This window comes from Cydia strobilella, chromosome 2 (assembly GCF_947568885.1).
Source record: "Cydia strobilella chromosome 2, ilCydStro3.1, whole genome shotgun sequence".
NCBI lineage: Eukaryota > Metazoa > Arthropoda > Insecta > Lepidoptera > Tortricidae > Cydia > Cydia strobilella.
The window spans coordinates 2,236,441-2,258,459 of record NC_086042.1 but is presented as its reverse complement, the minus strand read 5'-3'; the positions used below and the strand labels follow the sequence as shown (position 1 = coordinate 2,258,459).

General features: G+C 37.1%; 1 protein-coding gene across 1 annotated transcript in view; it reads right to left on the bottom strand.

Annotated features, from left to right (window-relative positions):
• LOC134755349 (synaptic vesicle glycoprotein 2B-like) overlaps positions 1–15,817 on the bottom strand; it is a 37,128-nt gene extending 21,311 nt beyond the window's left edge. Inside the window, exons 1-3 of the mRNA XM_063691875.1 lie at positions 15,684–15,817; positions 13,055–13,126; positions 7,791–7,952 (exon numbers count right to left, since the gene is read on the bottom strand). Of these exons, the coding sequence (XP_063547945.1) occupies positions 7,791–7,952; positions 13,055–13,126; positions 15,684–15,714 (265 nt within the window). The 5' untranslated portion in view covers positions 15,715–15,817. The remainder of the gene's footprint in view (positions 1–7,790; positions 7,953–13,054; positions 13,127–15,683) is intronic.
• Positions 15,818–22,019: the final 6,202 nt, after the last annotated feature.

Sequence of the window (22,019 nt, the reverse complement as noted above, 5' to 3'; positions counted from 1 at the left end):
AAATTAATTTGAATAATAAATGGTTTCCTCGTGTTGGTGTGAAGAATTACGTGTTGCACTGTAACACAGTTTGTTTAACCCTCATGCCTTGAGACCTCCGCAACTGTCAATATTCTAAATTTTAAACCATTCGCTTCTCTCGTGGTTCAATTTTGTATCGTTTCGTATGTTTGGATATCAATATGTTACCATGAGGTATTAAATAACATCTTTACCCCTTGTAATAAAAATAAATGATTGCTTCTTTTATTTAGCTCAGGAATGGCTTTGCAATGACAAAATGAGAAATTGTTACCATAAACGACATTATATAATATGATATATTACAATACAATTACAGTTGCCAGGAATATTCGGCAACTATTCGGTATTTGGCCACTTTTCCGGATATTCGGTATTCTATTTGCCTCTCTATCGCTCGTGCCCTGTCGAGCTTATAGCTATCCTCGCAAAACTACAAAATAAAAGAACAGTTTATTTAATGAATCTATAAATAATATCGTCGTATTATTTGAATCCCTAAATCAATAATCTCAAAATACGCTAAATTTGTGAAAGCTGATTCCACAAATCTGCCTTAAGTTATATACCTTAGTTTTATTGGATGTATATAATGTACAAATTTCTAGAGAAGGCGGAGAATGTAAAGTTATAGCAAGAATAGTGCCTGGGCGTGGGCATAGATTTAATAATAAACTATACAATTATTTTCTGGATCAACAAGAGTAGAACCTAAATCAACTTCAACTGAATGCCACTAAACAAAGGCCTCAATGTCAACCTTACGTGCAGAACATGTTGAACATATAATGTATACACTTTTTTGGGAAACAGGTTTTTCGTAAATTAATAAAAAAGTAAAAAATAAGACATGTTTTATTTTTCACAACTCTTTATTAACTTTAGTTTTGTCCGCCATGATCGTGATATCAGCAGCTTGAGCCTTGAACTGCAACTTGTAGGTACCTGGAAATTAGAAATTATCTTTTCAGTTTCATGTTGTATTTTGAATATAACTATGTATTTTTGTATGTATATGATTTATTGCTTGCAAGATGGTTATAAGTTACATATATGTATGTCTGTTTGTTGAATTTAACTTCAAATCAGTAAAACGGAGCTAGTAGCGGACAAGCTGTGTTAAACGGTTTGTCTTTAGATATTCTGGCCACATCATCACAGAAAATAAATAGGTAATAGTGACCCGACCACCAAAATGGACTTTTAAATATTCGTAGTAAAATAATATTAATTTTATACTTACATCGACGTGATCCTCACAGCAATATTGTGTGTAACACTTGAAGTATTCCATTCCACATTTACTTCACGACAACACCGTCTTTCACGTAGGTCTTCGCGGACTATAATTTTTGTAAATCATTCCCACAAGTGGACACAAGGTTTTTGATATATTAAGCAATCAACATCTACTGTTTAGGTATTAATAATTATAAATCAAATCGTAAGAAACTAGCGGTTTAACTGAATTTTTTTATTATGACAATTGATGACAATGACATCTTTGAAAATTACGTGACTGACGGATTTATTTACTATGGTTCGATAACTTTTACTATACGATGACATTATTATATTCAGCCTCGCGAGAAGGTCAAACTAAGGTCATCAGTATATTTGTTGAAATATCTTCAATCCTCGATTATTATATCGCAGCAAATGTCGGAAACTGTTTAAAAACCTAATATCTCGAAATGGTTTTCGAAATAGAACATTTAAAAAAAAATGAACAATCCTAATTAGAGATTAGATTTTGCAAGTAGTGAGTGAGAAGTGCGACTGTGTGCACGTTTTCCCCCGCAAAAAATGGCAGAACGATTTGTACGGTAAGATATCGCTTGGGCTCCTCTCTTCCGACGTGTCGGAAGCCGGTGTTGCTCGAAGGGTTTGCCAGACTATAGTTAGCTTCCGAATTTGACACTCTCTTTTTCGGACCTATCATTCTAGTTTCCTAACTGGCTCTGTGATACTCGTATGGCTCAATATAGATTAGCAAAAAAGTTTACAGTAGTACTACAGTCGCCATCAGATATGTCGGAGCGACCGAGGTGCTAAATATATCTGAACATGCACTCTAGCGCCTTGACAATAAAGGCGTGTTCAGATATTTGTGAGCTCCTTGGCCGCCCCGATATATCTGCGATATATGGCGACGGTACCATCGGGGTTGTTTATCCGTGGGTGTAATAACTCCTTAGAACGTAGTGGTTATATCCTCTTTGCTTAAAACTACTAATATCTGTGATCAAAGACAATTCAGTGCAGGTGACAGATTTGACGTGCGGTCTGCAGCCGCAGTTGCAATAATACACCAAATACGCAAAAATGGCCATGCTACGTGCAGTCGGTCTTGTCATTCATTTTACTATGGAAATTGACAATAACACCGACGTGTCGGAGCAGTAGTGCAGCTGCGGTCGGGAAAACGTTAAAATCACCATATTACGTGCAGTCGATATCGTCATTCATTTTACTATGGAAATTGACAATAACACCGACGCGTTTGGGCCGCCGCAGTAGTGTCGGAGCAGCAGTGCAGCTGCGGTTGGAAATGGACAGTCACCTTAACTCATTAAATATGTATACATATTCTCAACTTATTACAATTGATTCAGGTGAAGAAATGATTAAGGTACATAATATGTACCATAATAGGTACATAATATAATATGTATTATTGAACTCGATCGTAGAAGCCGAAGCATATTTTTTACATCTGTGGCTTTTCCACCATATTGCCAAACTAATAGCTTAATCTTACCTTATCCTACTTGTAATTGTATGATATTCGCGAATCCACAATGACTGTTCAAAAGGAAGCACCAAAAGTGTAAAATTAGCGGAGGCGTGGTACTACGCGAGTACGCGACATCTGGAATTATTGGGCACTAGAGCAACTAACTACGAGTATACTCTAGAAAAAAGCGGCAAACTTAAAAAACCGGCCAAGTGCGAGTCGGACTCGCCCACCGAGGGTTCCGTACTTTTTAGTATTTGTTGTTATAGCGGCAACAGAAATAACATCATCTGTGAAAATTTCAACTGTCTAGCTATCACGGTTCATGAGATACAGCCTGGTGACAGATAGACGGACAGACAGACAGACGCACAGACGGACAGACAGACAGACGGACGGACAGACAGACGGACAGTGGAGTCTTAGTAATAGGGTCCTGTTTTTACGCTTTGGGTACAGAACCCTAAAAATTAGCTAAAAGGGGTTGGGGTATGTGGGTCACTGTGATAACAACAATTTTTTTAGAAGAAGGTGGTGTTATCAAGCCTTATCCAATAGGAACAACGAAATAAACCTCATGTTGACGCCCAGGCCAAAATTATTTTCAATGTCTTGTCTCTGACCACTCTGTCACGCTTCTATTTTTTGGGTTCCGTACCCAAAGGGTAAAAACGGGACCCTATTACTAAGACTCCGCTGTCCGTCTGTCTGTCTGTCACCAGGCTGTATCTCATGAACCGTTTGAAATTTTTCACAGATGATGTATTTCTGTTGTTGCTATAACAACAAATACTAAAAAGTACGGAACCCTCGGTGCGCGAGTCCGACTCGCACTTGGCCGGTTTTTTCTTTTATCAAATAAATAAATAAAAGTTGAGTGCTATTGCATGTCTTTCTAGCTGTAGATTATAATTCTCTTAAAAAAAATCACCCCATACAAAAAGCTCCACCACAAAAAAACAAGACAAAAGGAACTGAATTTAAACCCACCTATTAATGTTTCCCAAAGATAGATATAACTCCGTAATAGATAGATACAGTCTAAGGAAAAAACGTGCCTCGAAAATCAAGAAAATTTGATTCTCGTTCAGAGGGCGCTACTAATTTTGGCCTACAGTCGTATAGATGGCGTTGACGGTTACGTTTGTTAACAATTTTAACGCATATCAGTGAAAGAACATGGGTCAAAATCATAAAAATAATTAATGCAAATAAAAAAAATCATTTATCTATATTTAAATACATTCTGTCGTATTTTTATAAATCTTCATTTTTAGTTTTCAAGTGTGTCGACAGATGGCAGTGAATTTACTGGGGTTACAAAATTTACTATGACAGTACCGCTCTAGTATAAGTTACTCTATGATGTTGCCAAATATTCACCAATCACTACAACAATGATTGTAAGGTGATTCTTACTGATTGTGAGTCAATATTGTGTCACCCCTTGACACGGCTTAGGCCCAGACATTGTGTTGAAGATGTTTACAGATGATTACCGAATCTGGCAAGGGCAGAAGCCATTATCGAACGTTAGTTTTTAGGATTTCATTTTCATTTTTTTTCATTTATTCCTTTATAAAACATAGTTTTATATGTCAAATACAGTATTTCATATTTACAACTATTTACATCTAAGTTACATAGCAAAACACATCAGTATGAATATAATATTAGGTATAAGATAATTATGTCAGGTAGGTACAATTATTATTTAAAATTTATTATTTATAGGTATAAATGATTACAGTAAGTTCATATAAGTATATCATATCACATAATTATGGTTAGTTAAATTCTTATTTTATATTTCTATAGCTTGGGATTGTGAACCAGTTCAAGAGTGCACGCCGTCAAAAAATTCGTCAACAGAGTAGTACGCTTCAGACATAAGTTTAGCCTTAAGTTTATTCACGAAACCTCTTTTACCAGTAGCACTTTTAATCTCTAAGGGTATGTGGTTATATATCTTAGGGCCTATTGAGTGGAGACACTTTTTAGACTTAGCTAGACGCGGTGGACGCAGTTCGCCTCTTCGCCTAGTATTATATAGGTAGTTGTGGGCGTCACCGCGCCCGTACCCAAAGGGTAAAAAACTTAAAACGGGATCCTATTACTAAGACTCCTCTGTCAGCCTGTCTGTCCGTCTGTCTGTCTGTCACCAGGCTGTATCTCATGATAGCTAGACAGTTGAAATTTTCACAGATGATGTATTTTTGTTGCCGCTATAACAGCAAATACTAAAAACAAAATAAAATTAATATTTAAGTGGGGCTCCCATACAACAAACGTGATGTTTTTGCCGTTTTTGCGTAAAGTATGACTCACGTTAGACCGGGCCGGAGCTTCCGGCGCTTAGTTTTCTATGACATGACAGGTGATCACGTGATGCTTTCCATAGAAAACGAAGCGCCGGAAGCTCCGGCCTGGTCACGGCCCGGTCTAAAGTGAGTCATACTTTATGGTACGTAAACCTTCGTAACTAGGTCGGTTTTTAATGTAGATATACTTAACTCTTTATTTCGCAATATACATAGGTTAGAAACAACATAACTTTTGACCCTCTTTTTTACCAGAATCCGAGACGGAGGCATGAACTCACTGCTAAATGCCATATTTTTTTTTAACCAGGCAGAGACTTCTATAGAGAGTAATGCATGAACTGTAGAAGAGGAGAAGGGGAAAAATCAATTTTAAGTTTACCATAAAATATGCACGGGAAAGGGCAGCAATTAACTCTATGGCTGCTGCTCGACGCAACGTTGGCGCAACTACGCATCGACGCCATTTTCCATAGCGTTGACTGAACGCCAACGCTCAAAAGACGCTAGGGTCGGGTGGCCCTAAGAGCCACCCCACACTACTCCTAAGCGTGCGGCGTCTAGTCAACTCTATGGCTGCTGCTCGACGCAACGTTGGCGCAACTGCGCATCGACGCCATTTTCCATAGCGTTGACTAGACGCCAACGCTCAAAAGACGCTAGTGTCGGGTGGCCCTAAGAGCCACCCCACACTACTCCTGAGCGTGCGGCGTCTAGTCAACTCTATGGCTGCTGCTCGACGCAACGTTGGCGCAACTGCGCATCGACGCCATTTTTCATAGCGTTGACTAGACGCCAACGCTCAAAAGACGCTAGTGTCGGGTGGCCCTAAGAGCCACCCCACACTACTCCTGAGCGTGCGGCGTCTAGTCAACTCTATGGCTGCTGCTCGACGCAACGTTGGCGCAACTGCGCATCGACGCCATTTTCCATAGCGTTGACTGAACGCCAACGCTCAAAAGACGCTAGTGTCGGGTGGCCCTAAGAGCCACCCCACACTACTCCTAAGCGTGCGGCGTCTAGTCAACTCTATGGCTGCTGCTCGACGCAACGTTGGCGCAACTGCGCATCGACGCCATTTTCCATAGCGTTGACTAGACGCCAACGCTCAAAAGACGCTAGTGTCGGGTGGCCCTAAGAGCCACCCCACACTACTCCTGAGCGTGCGGCGTCTAGTCAACTCTATGGCTGCTGCTCGACGCAACGTTGGCGCAACTGCGCATCGACGCCATTTATCATAGCGTTGATTAGACGCCAACGCTCAAAAGACGCTAGTGTCGGGTGGCCCTAAGAGCCACCCCACACTACTCCTGAGCGTGCGGCGTCTAGTCAACTCTATGGCTGCTGCTCGACGCAACATTGGCGCAACTGCGCAGCGACGCCATTTTCCATAGCATTGACTAGACGCCAACTCTCAAAAGACGCTAGTGTCGGGCGACCCTAAGAGCTACCCCACACTACTCCTGAGCATACGGCGTCTAGTAAACACTATGGCCGCTGCTTGACGCAACATTGGTGCAACTGCGCAGCGAAGCCATTTTCCATTTTCCTATATGCCGACGCTCAAAAGACGCTAGTGTGGGGTCTCTCTAAGCACGAGATTCCACCAGTGCGGCAAACGCATATTCAGTGAAAAAGTGCTTGTGCCGCACAATGCCGCACACTGGTGGAATCCCGCCATCCCGCCCATCAACGTGCTCACTAGCACCACTGCTAAATAATTGTGATTATTTAAATTTAACGATAGATATTTAAAAAAGGGGGCCGCCACGTGCTTTATTTTGTATTTAAGTACCTTTCGAATACATATCAAACAAGTTTTTATGTAGCTGGATATATAAACTCAAAACCAAAACGGCCGTTTTAACTTCAGACGCATATATAGGTTGACGAATTCAGCAACGTAAAAACTATCATAAAGTATTCAAAAGGTACTAAAAAATACTAAATACAGTACGTAGCGGCCCCCTTTTTTAAATATCTAAATTCGTTAAATTTAAATAATGACAATTATTTAGCAGTGGCGCCAGTGAGCACGTTGAGACCTGCCCTGCTTATTGGCGTAAAGTGTCAAGTTGGTTCTAATTTAGGGTGCCAGACCGTCCGTCCAACGCGCATGGCCCCTTGCCTTGATATTCCGCATTGATATGAACATACTTACCTTTTTCGTCAGTCGGCTTAATAGCCAAACAACAAATAAGTGCGTACGGTAATGCAAATATATTTAATGTGTGAATACTGTGAATTTTGGCGCCGGCAGTAAGTGCTAATAATAGTAACTGCAAAATACTATTTACGTATTAACACACCCACAAACAATTGTCAAAACTTCACATTATGCGTAATGCGTAACTGATTGTGAGTAAGAATTGTATTCGGATAGGTACTTAAATACGAATAGGTAGTAGGTCAAATAAAATGTATGTTTACAATCTTGTAGCCACTGTTTATTGCAACAAAGTGTATTAAAGTTTACGATTGGCCGCAAGATGGCGGAATCTAATGCTGAGTATTGGACCCACGTTACCCACGTAGGCCAATCTGAGGCACGCAAAGTGTGGCATCATGAGTGCGCGAGGCAGCGGTAGCTCAGATGGTGAGGCGGAGTTAACGGACGACCGAAGCGAGGTCGTTGATTAACACTAGGCTGACACTTCCCATTCATGAAAAAGTATAGGACAGTGAAGAAGAGTGAGGGAGACGATACTCACCGCACATGAAGGCCATATTAACGAGTCCCGCCTGGTACGTAGTTAGCTGCAGCTCGCACTTGGCCGCTGGCAGCACGTACGACATGACGCAGTTCTGGACGCCCGTCGTGAAAAACGCGCACGCGCACGCGCCGAGCGCTGCTCGGCTGAAGCGCCCGTATCCTAAACAAAACCAGTAAATTGAAAAAAATGCTTGAAGAATATCAAGGTAATAGGGTCATAAACTTTTCTTGCATGAGTTAAGGTTGAAAAAGCGCTGGTGGCCTAGCGGTAAGAGCGTGCGACTGTGCTGTCGCGCGAGTGAATAAAAACACGTGTTTAAACCGTAAAATTAGTTTGATGTTAGTACATATATTTCTCACGAGTAGTCACGTACGTCACATACAATGAACCATAGTTAAACACATTATTGAATACCTAATTCCTTTTGTTCCAGAAACCATAATACCTGTCATATTATTAAGGTCATAACAATACGGCATAAAAACCATAAATGTTTTATGATCAATTGATTGGTGAACATTAAGGTCATCAATTGTAGCCTAACCTTCGGGTTACCGCAAGGGTTGACGCAACTCCGCAACATAATAAGTATGTGATTAATGGCTCCTTTACACGATGGGCCATCATACTGGCCTAAGGTGGCCTAAGATGGGCCAGCGTGTAAAGAGGGTAGTGGTGTCGGATGGCTTGCGCGGCAGGATGGCGATGGGATGGCCACGTTGTCGGTTTTTCTACACGTGGCCCATTCCATAGTGCATGCTCTCAACCATCGCATGGCCATCTCGCTGGTCCAGCGCTTGGCCATCGTGTAGAAAAGCCATATGATTATCTCATTCTCAGTGGTTGATATAAAAATAGTAGTTTATCTACACAAGTCCTCTTTAATGCGTCCAAAAATCGCAAATTACGGTCCGTATACACATAAACTGTTTTGTTACATGTAACTAATTTATTTTCTGTTAAAATGTTATTTAAGCGTAAGCTCTCTTGATTGTTTAAAAACTGATGAGAAAGTTGTATTTTATCTACATGGGGGCAAAGGAAACAGATGAAAAATGACGATTTTGAATGATAAATGTTTAATGACATTGATTTGGATTTGATTTGTTTTGATTTTGTTTAATATCTTACAGTTAATATTCTTCGGGCTGGTGTGGTGAAAAATTGTGTGTTTCACTCGGGGGCGAAATACCCTCGTGCTTTGAAACCGTCGCAACGCTCACGAGTTCATTTTTCGAACCACTCGCTACGTTCGTAGTTCAATTTTGGAATATTTCGCTTGCTCACAGGTATATTAGCACGATCGGTTAAACAGCAACTTTGCCCCCTTGTAAAATAATTAACTATTATTTAATAATGACATTCAAATGCCGAACATGACTGAAAATCAAAGGAGTTTACTTGACCACATAAAATTTCTAGTATCAGTCGAGATAAAATTTTATTGAGTAGTGATCAAAATATAGTTAGTAGAAGTTGTATGTAAAACTTCTGTTCGCTCTAACTTCATTGTATTGCAATTGCCAACAACAAAATCTAAATACCAGACAAATACATATATGTTACTTGATTTTTCATGTCACATTTAAAAACATTTTAAAAAATGAGAGCGTAAGTTCGATAACATGGCGGCAGCTAGATTGCGACGGCTGACTCTTACCTCTGATTTGACACAGAATGGCCAAATCGCCTCCAATTCCTTATAATTGAAACAAACTGAATTCTAGTTATGAAAATATTGACACAAAGGCACGCGCCGACTCATCGTCAATTACGTAATTAACAATACATTTAAATTTCAAAATAACTCTTATCCGACCATTGAATGAGTTGTTTTGGCATAACAGTAGCCGTTCGCATAACATGGCTGCCTCATGCTGCCTCATAGCGTAGCTAGATGAGAGTCATAACATAACATAGCAATTGTTATGAAGCTGGCATCTCTTTTTGTTGACAGAAATGTGATGATATGATGATAATTTTTAATAAAACAGTAATTATCAAGTTCGTTTAGAGAAATTAGGCCAAGTTAAAAAATAAAAGAATCAGATTAAGCTGACATTTGATTTACTTTAGCATCTTCGATGATAATTCAATAATATAATGCTAGCTCCCTCTTCTTCTTACTCTTAAAAAAAACTGGCCAAGTGCGAGTCGGACTACGCAAAAAACGGCAAAATAATCACGTTTGTTGTAAGGGACCCCCACTTTAATATTTATTTTATTCTGTTTTCAGTAGGTAGGTATGAAATACATCATCTGTGAGAATGTCAACTGTTTAACTATCAGCCTGGTGACAAACAGACGGACAGACGGACAGACAGACAGACAGACAGACAGACAGACAGACAGACAGACAGACGGACAGACGGACAGTGGAGTCTTAGTAATAGGGTCCCGTTTTTACCCTTTGGGTACGGAAACCTAAAAAGAAACTTGCATGCGTTTGCATTTTTCACCTCTACTACACGGTTAGTAATATGGGTTCGACCTTTGTAGTTCACAACCGTGTAATGGATGGTTGGCACCCAACTACAACCAAAACCAAAGTTAAGGGTCTCCGGCAAGCTCGGTTCTCCTTACAAACGTAGTTCCGTTCTCATTTTAAAACGACTAGCTAATAGATTGCTCTGAAACTTTGTACTTACAATTGGATAAGGTATATCTATGCCTGTAATTAGTTTATGTAGCTTCAGATTCCATAGTAAAAAATACAGCGAATTTAAGTTTTTCATACAAAACTTGTTTCTGGTCTATTTCGTTGGTTTTATAAACTGGAGCCATATATACTAATTTCAGAGCTAGATATACCTCATGTCAATGTGCAAAGTTTCATTACAATCCAACACGTAGTTTTAAAATGAGACCGGCACCATAGATTAGTATATGTTATTGAGCGGAACTACGTTTGTATGGAAAGGTGCAATTCGGCCGAACTTGCCGGGGACTCTCTTGGTTGCCAGCAGTGTAGGACATGGACCTTCGAATGCTTACCAGCCGAGTAGTACTTATTTTCATCTCAAACTGTCTCAGCATCTCGATATCGAACAACAAGATGGAAACGTGTACGTGTTTATCAACATCGCAGATAACTGCCGCGTATCTCGGCACGTTCCTAGTTGCCTAGAGGAAGTGCTCACGAATTTAATGTCGAATTCTGTGCTGTTGCTACGAGTGCATGATTATTGGGAAAGATTCAGAATATTGTCTTCGGTTACCGCGATAGTTACTCATGAAATAAAACTATGAAAACGGATTATATCGCGTATATTGAATTTATAATACATCCCGACGTTTCGAACCCTTTACAGCGTTCGTGGTCAACGGGTGACTGAGGAAAAATTACAAAGTGCAAAAATACCCACATACTAAAAATAATGAACAATCATAGACTATAAACTTTAAGGCTGGTTGTACATGCAAAATTGGTTCATAAGGCTAGTTATACACTACAATTATTTTCAAGTAAAGATATATATAGGTATATATATATACGCGATAAAAAGATTCAGAAATCAGAAATTATTTATTTGCATTGATATAGCATGTGTTTCGAACTCTTTACAGCGTTCGCCACCACGCCACGCTTTACAGCGTTCGAAACGTCGGGATGTATTACAATATACGCGATTTCATAGTTTTCTTTCATGTTTATCGCTATGTTGGCACTTTGACGTGTGTCCTATTGTGCGTGTGTCACTCTCACTACTAAGCGTTACTTCCGTCAGAAAAAGAATCTGAGTTACCCCATAGAAAACAAAAAGGGGTGCTACATGTGTCCTAGTGTTCAAAATTATCTGTTCACAAAATAAATATTGGTTAACTTTCGCATTTTTAGTAATAGCAAAGAGGATATAATAAGATAGAGCGGTACTGTCATAGTAAATTTTGTAACCGCTGTAAATTCACTGCCATCTATCGACACACTTTAAAACTAAAAATTAAGATTTATAAAAATACGTTAAAATGTATTTTTTTGTGTATGGATAAATGATTTTTTTATTTGTATTAATTATTTTTATATGATTTTGACCCATGTTCTTTCACTGATGTGCGTTAAAATTATAAATAACAAACGAAACCATCAACGCCCTCTATACGAGAGTAGGCCAAAACTAGTGGCGCCCTCTGATCGAGAATCAAATTTTCGTGATTTTCGAGGCACGTTTTTTTCCTTAGACTGTATCCATGTATTACGGAGTTATATCTATCTTTGGTAATAGGTAGTCGCTATCAGATATATCGGAGCGGCCAAGGTGCTCACAAATATCTGAACACGGCTTTATCGTCAAGGCGTTAGAGTGAGATAATGATGGCTACTGTTCAAGCCCCAAGTTTAGAATCGGGTTCAATGACCCCTCGCCATTCATAGTAATAACACATTACCTCCCCATTTGTATCGCAAGTAACTTGAGATAGGACTCATTATATAAAGTGCTTGAAGAAATTTAATTAGTATAGTAATACATATAAGCATGCCTTGCTATATAAACAGCTTTTTCTTAGTGAAAAAACGTGGAAAGCTTTACAAAAAACTTTTTAAGTCTCCGGCAAGCTCGACCGAATTTCACCTTCCCATACAAACGGAGTTCCGTTTTCATTTTAAAACTACGTTTTGGATTGTAATGAAACTTTGCACATACGAGTATATCTAGGTCTAAAATTAGTTTATATAGCTCCAGTTTATAAAACAAACGAAATATGTATAGCAAAAACACGTTTTGTATGAAAAACGTAAATTCGCTGTATTTTTTAACTGAAGCTAAATAAATCAATTTCAGACATAGATATACCTTATCCTATTGTAAGTACAAAGTTTCAGAGCAAACTAGCTACTCGTTTTAAAATGAGAGCGGAAGTAGGTACATTTGTATCTTCTCGATCTTGCCAGAGACCATATCACGGTTCATGAGTGTTTAGCCTGGTGACAGACAGACGGAGAGACGGACAGTGGAGTCTTAGTAATAGTGTCCCGTTTTTACCCTTTGGGTACGGAACCCTAAAAACTATATGTAGAGCTCGGATCAAGCAAACGCATTATCAATGGCAAAGTATGGCAATGTCATCATTAATATAACATAGATTTTGGACCCTAAAACCACCACGATACAGCCGCTATTTAAACGACATTGTTGTTTTGCCACGCGCTCAGACACGGTACCCCAACACTCGCATAAAAGAAACAATGGCTTTTGTTTAACAGATTAGGGACTTAAAAATCACTTGAGTAAATTCATACTATAAGTGTGTTGATAACTTACCAGCAGAATCCAGCGCGGTCTCGTAGTCAGCGACTTCTTGTTGTCCATCCTGCTCGCTCACTCTGTGAGTTGCTTAGAAGGAAAGAAAAGAAAGGTTAACACCTATAATAATAATATAGTTTAGTAAACCACTCGGTATTTAACTTGGAGAGTATGTTTACAGGTGGTGGTGTGTGGTTGACTGATCAGATTTAGATCATTGGTTGGTTTTTAGGGTTCCGTACCTCAAAAGGAAAAAACGGAACCCTTATAGGATCATTCGTGCGTCTGTCTGTTTGTCTGTCCGTCGCTCAAAGCCTATTTTCTCCGAAACTACTGGACTAATTAAGTTGAAATTTGGTATGTTTATGTAAGTTAGTGACCCAAAGACGAACATGTAACGTAAACAAATGAATTTTAAACATGGGGGCCACTTTTGGGGGGTAAATGTAAAAATTAAAAAATAAAGTTTTTCAAACTATATCGTGTTACATATCAAATGAAATAGCTCATTGTGATAATCTCAAATATATATTTTTTTTATAATTTTAGGATGAACAATTTAGAAGTTATTCAAAAAAATAGGCAAAAATTACCATCCCCCCCCCACTTTATCTCCGAAACAACTGGGTCTAAAATTTTGAAAAAAATACACAAAATAGGTCTTTACCTATAGGAAACAGGAAAATCTATTAGAAAAGTGCAGTCAAGCGTGAGTCGGGCTTCATTACTTAGGTTTTGATCCGACCCCTACGGGTTTTTTAAAGACATTTTACTCACGTTTCACATAAAAAAATACATTGTTTCAATTGTGTAATGTACGGAACCCTTGGAACGCGAGTCCGACTCGCACTTGGCAGGTTTTTTTGACATTTGACGAGTTTTTATTTTATTATTTGATAATTGCCGAATATATAAAAAGTTGCCTTATTTTGGAGTGTTATGAGTCCCCGGCAAGCTCGGCCGAATTTCACCTTCCCATACAAACGTAGTTTCGTTCTCATTTTAAAACTACGAGATGGATTGTAATGAAACTTTGCACATGCAATGACATGAGGTATATCTAGGTCTGTAATTAGTTTATATGGTTCCAGTTTATAAAACAAACGAAATAGAGCAAAAACAAGGTTTGTAACTTAAATTTGCTGTATTTTTTTACTATGGTATCTGAAGCTACATAAACTAATTACAGACATTGATATACCTTATCCTATTGTAAGTACAAAGTTTCAGAACAAACTAGCTACTCGTTTTAAAATGAGAGCTTAACTACGTTTGTATGGAGAACCGAGCTTGCCCGTGACCCTTAACCCTTAAATGCATGATTTTTTGTATAACTTTTTAATAAATTGAAATAGATGTGTCATGTTGTATAGATTGAGGGAATAATATTTTGGATAGCTGCATATTGAGCCACGGACTATCAAATATACGATGCATATATATACATCATTATGCATTTAAGGGTTAAGGGGGTTGCTGTTACCACCAAAAAATGTTAAGTATGTACTTATTTGTTTTACAAGGAAGCAAAGCTGTTGTTCTATTACTCGTGCTAATATTGGTGAGTACCAGCGAGCAAGCGAAAAATTCCAAAATTGAACCTCGAGCATAGTGAACGGTTCTAGGAATTTAAATACGTTAAGCTGATAACAGAGCCGGAAGTTGGACATATAAACTCTGTAATAAAACAACGGAACCCCATCGAGTTCGGGCGCGCTAGCATTGTAATTGTAGAACGATGATTATACAAAGAAAAGTAGAATGGCCAACGAAAAGTTTAGTCAACGAGTGCGGAATTTAAAAAAATATTTTTCCTATACTCAAAACGGCTTTTTTATTTATTTATCAGACAACACAGAGTGCAACCGAGGAGGTAAATTAAATTAGGTATCTTTCAAAAACTTTTTTTGCAGCTTTTTGCATAAAATATGCTCTTTAACCTAGGAACTTTTTAGAAAACTTTATTAAAATTTACATAGCTACCAACTTTTTCTGAGATTACGTACAAATTTTTCCTAAAAGCAATTTTTTTCCAAAAAAAAGTAGTTCTTTTATTTCATTACAAAACTAGCGGTATACAAAAGTTAAATAGGAATCATAAAAATAATACTTTGTTTTAGAAAAACGGTTTAAAACTGATTCTGCTGCGGTCACTACGACGTACCAATTATTGGTTTTATAGTTGTCCATACATGAGTGACCGATAATTGAATCTAATTCAATTAATTTTATAGGCGGTAAAAAAGCGGTAAACTATACTGCCATTACTGTCGGGGAAAAATTGATCGATATTGATTAACTAATTTTAAAAGTCAGTGCAATTTTTGCCATGTGGCTAATTTGATTGACTTTTTTATTTTATTTCTTGCGCCAATTTTGTAGCGCATGTATTCTTTTAGTCTTAGATTTATAGTTTTTTTTCAATTTAGATTATAGTTCTATTTAATTATTGGTTTTATTTGTAAAGCTCGGATAAGTATTTAATATTGTTTATATTTTTAAATCGTATTTTAAATAATACCTATTACTTATGTTACAGTCCTGACTAACTTAAATTTCTCAAATTGAAACTATAAAAAACTAATAATAGAAACAAACTTTTTTTTTCACAAAAACCTAACAAATAAATATAGAAAAGAATACTCACGACTCCCAATCGGCGCTGTTTTGCACATCATAATTCCAATTTCAAAATCACAACACTTTACCGACACACCATCGAATTCGAAATCCGAAATTCAAAAATCCAGTATGGCCGCGTCGTGCAGCGCTGCCCGCGACCGTGGCAATGAGACGAAGGAATGGTTAGAACTGGCTGGTGTTCGTGGTTGCCGTGAGTCGAGTTGGCAGGTTGACCGGTGTAATGTGGTTGAGAGCTGTGAGATTTGATTTGACCAAGCAGTTGAAGATTGGAGGTAAGTAAAGTGGTTTTTCTGAGCACCCGACTCAGTTCTTCAACTTCTTCAGAACAGGCGAGCTGGGGTGTGTAATGTGTTGGAAGGTTTAGCAACTTTAGCATAATGAGTAAATGACTGATAATAATGAGATTTTGAGTTCAATAATATGGTTTAATGTAGTTTTTAATATGCGTTGGGATGTTTTTGCTATGGTACTATTTTATTTTATATGGATAATGTTTCATATTTAATTTGTTAGTCTTAATTTAGGTATACACAAGCGGTGTTTGCCTATAATTAGCTGTGCAATAACCTATACCTAACCTGTAACCGCTGTTGGCAGACCCTTAAAAAAAATTATTTAGGTAAATGTTATTTTCAATTCATGTGCATATATTTTAAATAACCTTTCGTTTCTACGTAAATATTCATAATTATACTCTTATATTCATATAGTTTTGGCTACAATTTAATTTACTAATGACACTGCACCTACTTAATATTTCTGGTTTAGCCCATTGGTTGACTGGTAGAGAATGCCTTAAGGGATTAAGTCCGCTATTTATACCGTATGTATTGTGCAATAAATATTAAATAAATAAATAAAGTTAATTTGATTTATTTTCACTTTAAAGTTATTATACCTAACATTAAAATAATTCTTACGATAATTTTAAAGCAATATTTATAACATTTATTTTTTAGATGTGAAACAAAATCAAAACAATATCGATAAAATTAAAATTAAAACCCGTATCCTAAATATGTATGAAATGTAAAAAAATATCTTCAAAATGTAAAAAGGATATTCTTAAATGTTAGTTCCATGTTCCAATTCCATCACGTATTAAAGGGAAATGTAATTTCATGTAAACCTTCCAGTGGTTCCTTGTTTTCACAAAAGTAAATCGTAAAATATAAATTATAACTTGTATATTTATGTTGTGTAATATGATCTTTGACTATAATTATTGGCGCCTACGCGGTAAAGTCACAATACAATTATCAAGTACAATATCTCAAAACATGAGTAGTTTAGTTTAGCGGGTTTTATCTTTGAGTAACGTGCTGTAGCAAAAACCTACGAGTACAAGTACAGTCGAGTTCATAAATATGTGTACATTTTTCCACCTTATTGGAATGGATTAAGGTCAAGAACTGTGTACATATTTATGAACTCGACTGTACCTACTTGTTTTTAGTAGGTACCTTGAATTGTATGCTTAGTGTTAGAGCGTTTTCACAGGGTCTCTATTGTTTCCCTGGACGTTTTAAGTCATAATGTATTGTTTGTCCGCATTTTCGTTATTTCATAATTTGGTTTTTCTCAGAAACGCGTAACTTTTCAGGATTGCGATAAAACAAACCTAACCTAACCTAACCTATCTATAAGATAACCTTACGAAAATCCTGAAAAGTTCACGGTTTCAGAATTATGACTAATGATAATCTGACAATCATTACATTACGACTTTCAATGTGAAAACGCTCTCTAGTTAGTTTTAGTGTTTTTCTTTAGTTTTATGTGTACGTGTTTGTTTTAGTTTTTAACATTTGATAATGGTTAAAATCTATATGTGGAATATGTGACAAGTTATATGTTATTTGCTTTGTATATTTGAAAATTGGGGTAAAATACAATACAAAAGGTATTAATAATAAATTACAATAATTAAAACTAATAATAAACTAAAATAACAATAATTAAAACTAATAATACACTAAACTAATATGCGCCTCCACCCTGCCTCGTACCCGGCTCAAAAGTTCCCATGATGCCTGCAGCATTGCCTCGCTGCACTGCAATTGAGATCTGTTGAACCAGGTACGATCCAGAGCGGGGGTCGCAGCCCCTCTCCCGTAGACGCCTCCCCAGTTCACCAATCAGACGCCGAGCCTCAGAGCCCCATTGCTTTTGAAATTAAATAAATTAAATATTTAAACGCTCTTAGCTCTATCTTTAGGATGATATGGTGATCTACTTTATATTAATCGAAGTTTTGTTTTACTGCCCGATTAGGTCAATAAGTAAGTCAATATACTGTTTTATTTCACTGTGGTCATTCCACAGGAAATGCTAAGCACAGAAGCGACATGTAATATAACTACAAGTCGCACTTTCACTTCTAAGTGGCTATTAAATATTGCAAATTACACGTCAGTGGTCACTGGTCACTCTCCGGGCGGGTCCAGTTTTACGCAATGGTCGTACGTTCACATATTTCAATGTAGGAATACATTTTCCCTTTAATTACTAATTTAAACGATTTGTCATAATTCGCGCAAGTGTTAAAAAAACCGTCCAAGTGCGAGTCGGACTCGCGCACCGAGGGTTCTGTACTTTTTAGTATTTGTTGTTGTAGCGGCAACAGAAATACATCATCTGTGAAAATTTCAACTGTCTAGCTATCACGGTACATAAGATACAGTCTGGTGACAGACAGACGGACAGACGGGCCGACGGTCAGACGGACAGACGGACAGCGAAGTCTTAGTAATAGGGTCCCGTTTTTATCCTTTGGGTACGGAACCCTAAAAACTATAACACAAACCGATAACATCCTCCTCAAAGTCGGTTAATAAGGACACCCGTGTTATAAAAATGAATCGATTAATAACACCTCATTCCCTAAAATTGTCAATAGTTTTGACTCGACGGTGAAACACACAAGACAAAACACATTTACGAATAATTTTAGCAGTGTATGCATTGTATATAAATCACAACTCTTTTCTGTAGTAGGATAAAATATACCTACTAACTTGGAATATCTATAAATTTATGGTCTTATCTATTTTATGTGTGAGCTTAATAGGTAATTAAATTTCAAAAGTTTTAAATTACTTAATCCGATACACAACTGCAGCTATTAAAATGTCATTAAATATTTTAAACCCTGGATTTAATTTTGGAATTAATAAGTTTAATTCTATTTTTAAAATACACAGATATTCTACACCTATTCCTAAGTCTATTATCATGGAATTAAGCGAGCGTAATCGGCACTCAAGTTGACAGTGACTGTCTGACTTGACGGCTAAATGTCGGACGGAACTGTCAAAAACTCGCGCGCGCGGACGCTTGCGATAGTTGAACACAGAAGGGTTCTATGGAGTTTTATTTTAGGACTATTTTTTTAATGGTAAATCTTACGCTTTTAAGATAATTGTTTATTTTTAACGGCCATAGCGAATTTTATACTTGTCTAATATTATACCTAATATTGTCTACGTTTCATGAAATAAAACTATGATGAAAACGGATTATATCACTTATATTGAATTTATAATCCCGACGTTTCACCCGGGTCACCCGTTGACCACGAACGCTGTAAAGGGTTCGAAACGTCGGAATGTACCTATTATAAATTCAATATTTGCGATATAATCCGTTTTGATAGTTTTAATATTATACCTACTTAAACATATCTACTACTACCTATACAAGATTGATTGACTGTTTAAACTTGCAATTGCATGCATTAATGACAAAATATTACTAGACTTAGAAATACCTATAAAAGTATTCACCTTCTTATTACAACAATATTTTCGTCGTCCATAGAGGTATTTTGCATTTTATTTAAAGATTTTTATCCCGAAACAAAATTCAAATCTTATACATTTAAGTATCTACCGATTTTATTTTACAATGGCATGCGTTCCTTGTATTTCTGTCTTTGACCGTAACCCAAAATATTCCATAAACCAGTATATCATAGCTCGTCAGCGCTTCGAAAACTAAAAAAACCCGGCTAAGTGCGAGTCGGACTCGCGCACCGAGGGTTCCGTACATTACATAATTTTAACAATGTATTTTTTATGCGAAAAGTGAGTGCTCTAAATTTCGGTTTACGATTTTATGACGTATTAAAAAAAACTACTTACCAGATCTCGTTCAAACCAATTTTCGGTGAAAGTTTGTATAGTAATGTACATCATATATTTTTTGCAGTTTTATCATTCTCTTATTTTAGAAGTTACAGGGGGGGGGGGGACACATTTTACCACTTTGGAAGTGTCTCTCGCGCAAACTATTCAGTTTAGAAAAAAATGATATTAGAAACCTCAATATCATTTTTGAAGACCTATCCATAGATATCCCACACGTGATGAAAAAATGTTTTTTGAGTTTCAGTTCCAAGTATGGGGAGCCCCCAAAATTTATTGTTTATTTTTTATTTTTGTATAAAAATCTTAATGCGGTTCACAGAATACATCTACCTATACTTACCAAGTTTCAACAATATAGTTCTTATAGTTTCAACGAAAAGTGGCTGTGACATACGGACAGACAGACAGACCGACAGACATGACGAATCTATAAGGGTTCCGTTTTTTGCCATTTGGCTACGGAACCCTAAAAAGCAACCTTCTTAGAAATCGGTTAACGCCATAAAAGTTATTTGCCTTCATACCTGACCCCGGCGCCGGCGCAACTTCTTTATTATCTATGCATTAAGGGCTAATTTTGATTGGCAAGGACAGCTACTAAGGCGTCAAATACAATACAGCCAATACAGGTTGTTTTTTTAATAATCTGAAATATTAAACCAAAAATATATAATATTTTCATAGAAAGTAATTTAATTTGTTCTTAGAGAACCTGAAATATTTTACGATGTTAATGTATAAGTCATACTGAGCAACTTAGTATGGGACCAACCCCGAAATCGCGAAAAGAAATTGCCTCTCCAATAGAAAATATCAACATCAGACCCGCCGAAATGTATGAAACGGCCAATTTTTTTTTCCTGATTTCTGGGTCGGCCCTAGGTCCCATAGTAAAAGTTACTCAGTATCAGTACCTGTGTATATTATTATGTGTCGTTTTCAAGCAAAAAGGTACCACTTTGTCGCTTACCATAATGGAGGACGCTCTGACAGGTTATTCGTATAAAAATACTAGCATATTTCGTCCTTATGGTAAGCGACAATGTGGTACCTTTTACTTAAAAACGTCACATATATTTACATCGTAAAATATTACAGGTTATTAAAAACCCCCTGTATACGGTAAAATAGAGGCAACACGTTCGTTGCTAATCGGTGAAAAGAACCTTTTTGTAACTTTTTTCTGTTTGTGTCCAGGAATCGTGCCCCGTTTTTTTTATAGATGTGGTGTTTCTGTAATATTTATTGCTGGACGATACACGGGAATAGGGTATGGAGATTAATTGATAAATTTTTGTCAATCGCTTTTGATTTTTGTATTTTTGTATTCCAATATAAGGGCTTCAATCTTCATATTAAATTATTTTAAAACGGGTCACTCACGTATTATTAAGACGAATACGTGAGTGACCCGTTTGAAAATAATTTAATATGTTTGAGTCTCACGGGAGTTTTATAGTTAAAATGGCTGCAATCTTCAATTTGGATTAAATGGAGTCAGAAGTAGTAATCTCTAAAAAAATAAAAAAGATTTTTTTATTTATTTTTTGTCAAATTTATAGTTTAAATAAATATTTGACTAATTTATTTAGAAAAAAATACAAGAACACGGAACCCTAAAATGTATTTTTCGACTCAAATTGTAGTCAATTATTCGGAGAATTGTTAAACTAATTTTGACAGTCTATTTCGGTTAGTAATTCTAAGAACAACGTTTTTTGTTTTATTTCACAAGCAGTAAGTGACTTGAACCTTTTACACAACATAACATTTGTACACAAAGAGTAGGTACATGCTTATTAAATCAGTTAAATCACAAGTTCGTCGATGAGGTTTTCTCGCGTCTTTCATTTTCACAATAAAATATTACCTATGATTAGGCCCATATGTGTTCCTACCTATAAAATGGCGTAGGGCATTGCCCTATTCCGGTCCGAGCTATTTATAGAATGGCTTTCATCTAATCGAGGTAACTATGTAAGGGGTTCTAGACCTTATAAGGAAAGGAACTCTATGAAGAACTTTCAAAGCATGTACAAATTACACTAAATATTTCGGTATTAGCACAGAATAAGTAATAGTATTATCATACAGAACGGCCATGCACCGCCCCGCCCCGATTCGAATTACCTCGCCCCGCGGCAGCAGATTGACGGCCGTTTGCCGACCGCTCAGAGCAACACCCTATCCAC